General features: G+C 40.8%; 1 protein-coding gene across 1 annotated transcript; it reads left to right on the top strand.

Moving 5' to 3' along the window:
- Positions 1-1354: 1354 nt before the first annotated feature.
- Positions 1355-4307, top strand: utp11 (UTP11 small subunit processome component). The gene is made up of 8 exons (XM_069138935.1): positions 1355-1533; positions 1664-1725; positions 1832-1934; positions 2054-2173; positions 3309-3402; positions 3541-3671; positions 3836-3946; positions 4042-4307. The coding sequence occupies exons 1-8, from the start codon at positions 1474-1476 to the stop codon at positions 4123-4125; spliced, it is 765 nt and encodes a 254-aa protein (XP_068995036.1). The 5' UTR covers positions 1355-1473; the 3' UTR covers positions 4126-4307.
- The last annotated feature ends 4042 nt before the right edge of the window (positions 4308-8349 follow it).

Here is an 8349-nt window from a genome sequence, read left to right as displayed (position 1 = left end):
TTAGTTTCCTGTTTGAGAGCTTGTAAATTTTTTAAGACATACTACAGAGCTCCTACATAATCTCTTTTATGTCTATTGGTCTGGACATAAATCAAAAATAGGGGTTTGGAAATCCAGCAGAAACATGCAGTAAATGTCCATGTTGGAAAAACATAAACTTGTTACCAATTAGTGTTAACTGTGCTTGCTCATGAATGTGGGCCCTCATTATACTGACCAAAATAATTTGGAGTATGAACAGTGCAGCCAAAACATATTAAGTCAGCAGTGCTATGGTGACCCTCACTTGTTTCAGTCCTTTCTTGTGCCAAACCGGGCTTGAATGCATCTTGAGAATGGCAGACACCAATTACTTCATTCTTCTAGTTGTATAAATGTGATTAATCCAATTTCCTTTTCTCAGCCTTATCATGCAACTTTTGTAGTACTGAATGCTTAGAGAACAATGAAGTACATGGCTTTGAACTTAAAAGACATGAAATTAGGTAAGCACTAATTTAAGGGAAATTGGGTGATTAAATTGTTCAAATGTTGTTGTATTTCTGTCCATGTGCTTATTTCTAAATGATTCATTAATATAATACCAGTGGTGGAAAAGATTCTTAAACAAAAGTAACAATGCAACAATAAAATACTTCATTACATGTGAATATATTGTCTTCAGAGTACAAATTAGGCAAAAGATGTAGACTATTATCAGAAAGCTTGTGTATGTTTATAATAATCAGTGTAAAAGCCACTGTGAATGTTAAATAATGATATATGCCAGTATTAGAAAAATATTACAAATGCATAAACACATTAAAATAATATTTTAACTTCTTTATATAATGTGGAATGGTACAGTCTATTTAAATGCTTTATATTTTGTAGGTTTCGTTTGTAAAATGTTAATCTACGTAGCAGGCTACAAGCCTTGACTGTCAAAATATTCTGTATGTGTAAGTATATTTTCCCTTTGCAGTTTGTTCAATAGAAGAATGAAGTAGTCTGAGGTAGAGTTATTCAAGTAAAGTACAGGTAGACTCCTATACTGTATATTTGGGAAACAAACTGCAACAATAACATTAATGCAACAGTGCCCCCTAGTGGTTTTACGCACGTTTACAGCACGCAGCATAAAGTCGTAAGCGTTTTAATTTACTAAAAACACGACTCATATTGCTTAATTTTCCCTTTTGAATGACAACAAATAAATAGAGGACATTTTATTTGGGTAAAATATTGTCCACTAGGCTCATTATCTGTTACCCTCGTGTTTTCAATGAGAGTCGAGTTGCGAATCGGCGGCAGGGAAATTAAAAAACACGTCTGAAACCGGCAGGAACCCACGTGTCCAACCAACCAGGAAAGCACCAGACCTGAAACAGCAGAGGTTTCAGTGTCTGTGCATGTTTTAAAATCTCGACGTAAATCTGTTTTGACTTTGATTTTTTTTTTTACGTTGCTACACTCGGGGACATTTTTCCAACCATGTCGTCGTTCAGGAAAGCGCTGAAATCCCGACAGAAAAACCACCACGAAAGATCTCAGGTGAGCATTTCACTGTGTTGTTGGTTAGCTCGTTAGCTGCACCCAGCCAACCAAGCCAACACGGATTGTAACCATACTAGTAAATACAAACAATGAATGTGGCCTTAATTGTATTATTCTGTTTGATCAGCCTGCTTTCAGAAAACATCTGGGCTTGCTGGAGAAGAAGAAAGACTACAAACTCCGAGCAGAGTAAGTGAAGACTGTTTAAAACGCACGTTTTATTCTTAATTAAAACCCTTAATGTCAAACGTGCTCGATGGATACATGTTTAAGTTTGTAATATTGTTTATTTCAGTGACTATCACAAGAAACAAAACACCCTCGCTGCACTGCGAAAGAAAGCTCTGGATAAGAATCCAGATGAGTTTTACTTCAAGATGGTCAACTCTCAACTGAAGGCAAGAACAACTTCATCATCAGAGCAACAAAAAGCGTCTCCTCACTTTAAAGACACAGACATCTACGGGTCCTACGTGAGCATGTTGTTTATATGTCTTGCTTTGTGATATAATGACAGGATGGAGTTCACGTAACGAAAAAAGGCCAGGAGGAGGTGGAGGTGACGGAGGAACAGAAGAAAGTGATGAGGACGCAAGATATCAAATACGTGGAGATGAAAAGGGTGGCAGAGGCTAAGGTATGTTTAATTTTAGCATAATACATCGTGCATGCTGGGAAGAAAAAAACAAAACACAACACTACAAAATCTGACTTGACAGCGATGACATAATCAATTAAATTGAGCAAACAATTGGAACAAAATAATCTTTGACCTGGCCAAAACTCACCTCACCCCCTTCAAATGAAATTCGCATCCTCACACTGTCTGATCAAATGGCATAGAGTGTACACATTTACATAATAAGCTTCATCGAGTTCATTCAAAACTTCTGCTTGTATAATGTGGTGAAACGGCGACACATTTTCCCCCCATATACTGAAATGTAATCCTGAACCATTATTTGTTCTGTTTGGCTATGTTTACTTTTCAGGACAATTTACTCAGTTTATACCACACTAAAAAAAAAACACATTGTTTCTAACATGCAGCAAATGCTCAGTGAGTTATCAAACCAGAGCATAACAACACAGCATGACTCCAAAAGCCAAGAGATCACAAGCTGAAGAAAAAAAAAATGAACATGGCTCTGACCTCAGTCTGGCAGCATCACTTTCAGTTGTATTTATGTGCGGATCATCCTCCATATTGTAAAAGTAGTTCCCCAGAGGAACGCACAGTATTTGCCAAAATATCAAGGATGCCAATTCAGACATTGTTAGTTTCCCAAGAGGCACCAGAGCTGTCGGACGGCAGTGATTGCTGATGTGCCTGTGAAATTAGAAAAGTGTTTTGTCCATTACCGAACTTCCCGCTGTAAAATGAATCCTTTCCAAATAGTCATTGAGGAAGTGTTCCTGAGATCAAGATATCTTTCATAAGAGATCTAATAACAAATTGCATATCACGCACAGCACGACAACAATAAGAATCATTCTTGTGAAACAAACCACCACACTAATTTAAAGAATCGCACATAATATTATAAATATAAGCTAGTAAAGCTTTAAAGTCTCTTAGAAAAATGAGTGTCTTGAACAACAAGCTGTGTTGCAGCCTATTGATATGAGGGATTTTATTTACAGTCTGTCGCTCCTGTGATCTGGGGAGTGAAATAAGTGTCTGCAGTAATGAGTCAAATGTAACTGTGGTAGATGTGCCCACCGGTTCAAGGGCAGTTCCTGTAATCTCCATGTTTGTAATGTGCTTTCAGAAAATTGAGAGGCTGAAAGGAGAGCTCCATCTTCTGGATGCAGAGAGCAAGCAAAAAAACAAGCACACTTTTTTTGTGGATTCCAAAGAGGAAGGTAAACATAAATGTTGAAGTGCTCGGAAAATGAACGTGCAAAGACGCTTTCCTTTTCGTTTTTGTTCTTGCAGGGTTTGGAGGTTATCTGAGCAGTTAAAACATTTTTTTAAATGTGTTTTTCCCTGTGTGTCCTCAGTGCAGACGTTTAACCTGGCAAGCCACCTCCGGACAGCTCCGGAGCTGGTGGACAGAGTGTACAACAGACCAACTCTGGAAACCCTGGAGACGAAGAGCATCCAGGGAGCTGTTCAGCCTCACATCATAAAGGTCTGTGGTGGTAATTAATGCAGATAATATACATTTTTAGTCACAACATCGTACATCTGTAATCTTTACTGACAGAATAATATTAATATAGAACAGAATACAACTGTTTTCGGCTATTATGATGTTCAACCCACTTATGATCTTTTATGTTGTTGTGCCTGTAGAAGCTGGCCAGGCAAAGGAAGCACCAGTATAGGATCCTTTCCCAGAGGATTGACAGAGAAAAGAAAATGTTTGTCATCAGCCAGAAAATTCAGACCCGCAAGGACCTACAGGTGAGGAAGAGGAGGGGTTCTTAAACACACAGTTATGTGTCAACGTGTTAGGACTTGTCTTCATTGCAGAGTTTTATGTTTTCCTCATGTTCCAGGATAAGACCAAGAAGGTGAAGGTGAAAAAGGAGACGCCCAATGCTGCAGCTATCTACAAGTTTGAGACCAAGAGGAAAAGCTGAGAAGGATGTTAGGATGTGATACATGCAAAATACTGGACTTTTACTTCAGCTTTGATCACAGCAGAGACGCAGGTTAAGAATTGTTTTTCCCTCATTATTGTTTCAGCTATGCAGTTTTGTACATATTTACTGTATCTAAAGCATTTAGTTTCTTGCCAATAAATATCAGGAAAACATGGACATTAACGACTGATTAATTTATTCTTTGACTTAAATCTATCTTTGGTTGACAACTTTTTGGAAGAGCAGTTTAAAGGGTTTCTTTGCCAGCAGGAGGAGGGAGCGATTTGTAAAGAGGTCACAGGCTGAATTTGAAGCCAGGATGTGGCATGGGCTCGTTTATTTAGCTTTTGTTCAACCACTAGGGGGCATTGGTGTTCTTTATGACACTTGGAAAATATTTCATACATAGAGCGATGAGAGAAGACTAACATGGGTCCCTGGAGTCACTTATATGACCTACCATTTAGACTAAACTGTCAAATTGTGGTTATTTAAGTTTGCGTGAGTTTTCACTGACATGAGATGTCTTTTGGTGCCTCACTAACAGGTGAGCTGCCGTGCTGGCAGTACATTTCATGCACATCTGTCAGAAAAGACAGTGGAGCTCGATTTCAAAGCTCCTTCAGAGGAAGCCAAAAAATAAGTTCTTCTGATCTGATTTTGAAGATGCAACTTTAGTTACACTCCTCATTCCAGTGAATTTATACAGCATTCAGATTTTCTTCAGCTCTGTTGTAAAATCAGGAAATATCAAATGTCCATGCCATATTAATCAATTATTTTCATTCAATTCCTGATAATTGACATGTAAACCAATGAAAATCGCTCTGTAGTTGTAAATAATATTAGCTGCTATGATCTTTTATTTAAAAAACTGAAGTTACACGTCTCTATTTTCACCACTGACCTGGTATATTGTTTGTGTAATAGCACAGCTAGGCTCTCATGGATGCTGTAGGCACAAGTTCAGCTTTGCCTTCAGAGCCTCTGAAGGACACTTTTTGTTCACGCAGCATTCGTCTCAGGATGCAGCACACCTCCAACAGACCCTTGTCATGTGTCACGTCAGGATGTAGACACAGCTGGAGCTAATAAAATGAACTATGATTTGGGGTGTCAGTTATAAGCATTGATAACAATAACACTATTGTCAATGCTCACTCATTAGCTGACTTTAATCAAAATTACCCATTATTAATTTCATTAGCTGCATCTGTGCTTACGCAACGACACCTCTGTTGAACTGCTCCCTGGAGAGACAAATTGTTAGAGCCATATCTGTTTCTATATTTTGGTCTCATTTAGGGAGTTATTTTGATGCAACGCTGCCTCAGACTTGTCACGTCCATATTTGATAGCCAAATGAATACTTAAGCTCAAGTTTACAATAAAGTGAACGGATGTTTTTACAGGAGTTATTTTGACTTGACATAATAATAATAATAAAAAAAGCACTGGTGTTGCTAATAATGTTAACAACTGCTCTATTCTATTCAGGTGTCCCATTAAGTCATGACAGTGTGACAGCGAGCCACCACAACCCAGAAAGGGAAGCAGCTAAAAGGGATTCAGCCTCTGTTAATTTTACTATTTACACCCGCACCTCTCTTCCCGTGACAGCTCAAAATGAGTTCTGTAGAAAGAGGCCTGTCATTTTCCATGTCTTCCTCACATCTAAGCAGCTCACACGGGGTTTATGGTGTTGGGCTAATTAGACATCTCGGGAGAGAGTGTGTGTTGGTGCTGATGAGTTTGTCTGAATAGAATCGTGGAGCAGAGATTAGCTCTGATGCGTCGGTGTGCTCTCACTCTACTGATCCTCCTGCAATCAGCCCTCGCTGTCCACTTCCTGTCTGGACAGTTGAAGTAGGTTGAGTCACGATTTTCAGACTCTCTGAAACCTAACGAGGCACCATATTTCGGGTAAAGCAAGCAGTCAGATTTTTAGCCCCTTTCTTGTTCTTTTTTTAAAATTATTATTTTTTTTTTTTGTATCTTTCTCTGTGGCCATGTTTGTGTATGTGGCTACCAAAGTGTAGGCTGGCTGAAGGCCCGGCGCCCAGCTGCAGATCACACTGACCCAGGCTTGATTGATCATTGTGGTGGCAGCAGCTTCATAAACAGGGCCCATCCATCAGCCTCTCCTGGGAGACTCTGGAGGGGAAGAGGGGAGGGAGGGGGGCCAGGTGGATGTGTCACCAGGCACAGTGAGAGGTGGAGGGCCTGCGTGAGAGGGACCAGAGGGCTTGGCCCAAACACTGCTGACCAGAGCAAAGGTGAGCCAACAGCTCGGGATTGGGCCAAAACAAGGAAAGAGTGATAGTTGGTGTCCACTTGGTTTAGTCGCTCTCATTTAAAACTCAATACAAAGCGTAGCAATACAAATTATTCAGTCAATAGAGATGCTGATTTAGATCTTTTTAAATACATCAATACGCATGCACGTGAAATGAAGATATACAGGATATAAAGCACGGACAGATTTCACGTCAAAGCACTACAGTGGCATTTCAATGCATGATCACTGATGTCAGAATTGTGTCGTATTCACGACACGAGTGAATGACGTCCTCATCCAGCTCTCCCTCTCTCCTTCCTCATGCCTTCCTCACACCCTCCCTGCCCTCCAGTACTGCGTCACACTGCTCAGAGAACATGCGTGTACGGGGGACCCTGGGGCCCACTGTCCATAAGCGGAGGGGGTGGAGGGGGTGGAGGTCGTGGAGGAGGGCCCGGGGGTCAAAACACTGTGTGCGCAGTTCCGGGACCCCTATCTGACTACACAACCCGCGCACAGACGAGCCACTGTTCCTCCTCAAGCCCTCCTTTCATTCCCCCGGCAACGGGACTCTAACGCCGGGATGCAGCGGCGGGGCTCAGGGGTGGGCAGCGGGTGACCTTCTGATTTTAAAGATATAGACAGGCATTCCTCTATTGTCAAAAGCCTCGTAATTCATTTGAAAACTCGCACAGGCCATCTTGCCCCCCCCGCCCCGCACCCACCCATCTCTAAAGTTAATGACCCTTGAGGTTTGTTAACGAATAGTCACTTTTGGAATGGGGGGTCGGAAGTGGAGTAGTGTGTGGTAGTCCCACAGCTGCAGGGTATGACATTGACCCTGATGTGAAGAAACTGAGAGTGAAAGTGTAACCTGGTTAAGAGGGCGTACAAAACAACAGATATTTGTTGTGTAGTTATCAGACATATCGTGGAAACAACTAATCCTTAAAAAAGTGGCACATTTTGTAATTGGTTTCTTTAATCCAAAATTGGATTTAATACCGTTCAGTATATCTTAAATAAGCTTGGATTGCACGAGGTTCTTGAATCAAGAAGTAATCCTTAACCGGGGACTTTTTTTTTTTTTTTTTTTTTTAGTTCATCCAACTTTTAAAAATATATATTTTCTCACTTACGACAAGTGTTATTGATGTATGCTTGTATTTAATTTAATTTGCTCAGGTTTTGAGATTTCAGCCAACATCCCTGAACAACAGAAATGTATCAAATTTCCTGCTGTTCTATTGATTACTTTTATTCGAAAATTAAATAGCAATTCTTCCTGGGAGACACTGTGTACAGTTCTCTACTACAGAAATATCTCGTTGAAAACTGTTCTGTGTTTTGTGGATTAACCTGAAAAACAGGGAAACTGTTTGAAAACAGTTTTGTAGCTATACAAAGTTTTACATGTCATGTTTCACGACATACAGTCGCACCAGCTGTATTGGGGTTTTGGCAGAAATCACTGAGACAGAATAACTTACTTCTTATGAACTAAGGTTTTTTTCATGGTTATATTTTCACCTTATTAGCTGAAGCACGATACAAACATCACACTATCATCTCCTCTACCCTGGTACTTGATCCTTAAAACCCACAAGTACTGCACCTCCACCCACCTCATTCACCAACACAGCTTTGCCCCTGCTCCACAGCCAGTACTGAGCCGGGGTTAAGGATGGTTAAGGACAGTACTAATCGATCCCCCCAATTACGGAGAGCTGGAGAGTGAGAGGTGGGGAGAAGAGAGAGGTAGCCTGGGGTTTGAGTGTTGGGAGGGTATCTCTGAATGTGAGGGGTGGGGAGGGATGAGAGCTAGTCTTTATATCTGCGGATCCCTCTCTCCTTTAACTTGAAGCTGGGTGTCATGGGGCTTTTGAAGTAGTGGAAAGAAGAGGAGGGACAGGAGAGGGGGAGGAAGAGGAGGGGAGGGGTGG

This window comes from Embiotoca jacksoni, unplaced genomic scaffold (assembly GCF_022577435.1).
Source record: "Embiotoca jacksoni isolate LCO1_2020_lvr unplaced genomic scaffold, fEmbJac1.0.p SCAF_11, whole genome shotgun sequence".
Classification (NCBI taxonomy): Eukaryota; Metazoa; Chordata; class Actinopteri; family Embiotocidae; genus Embiotoca; species Embiotoca jacksoni.
Note: the sequence above shows the minus strand (reverse complement) of the source record. Positions and strands in the feature narration are given on the sequence as shown.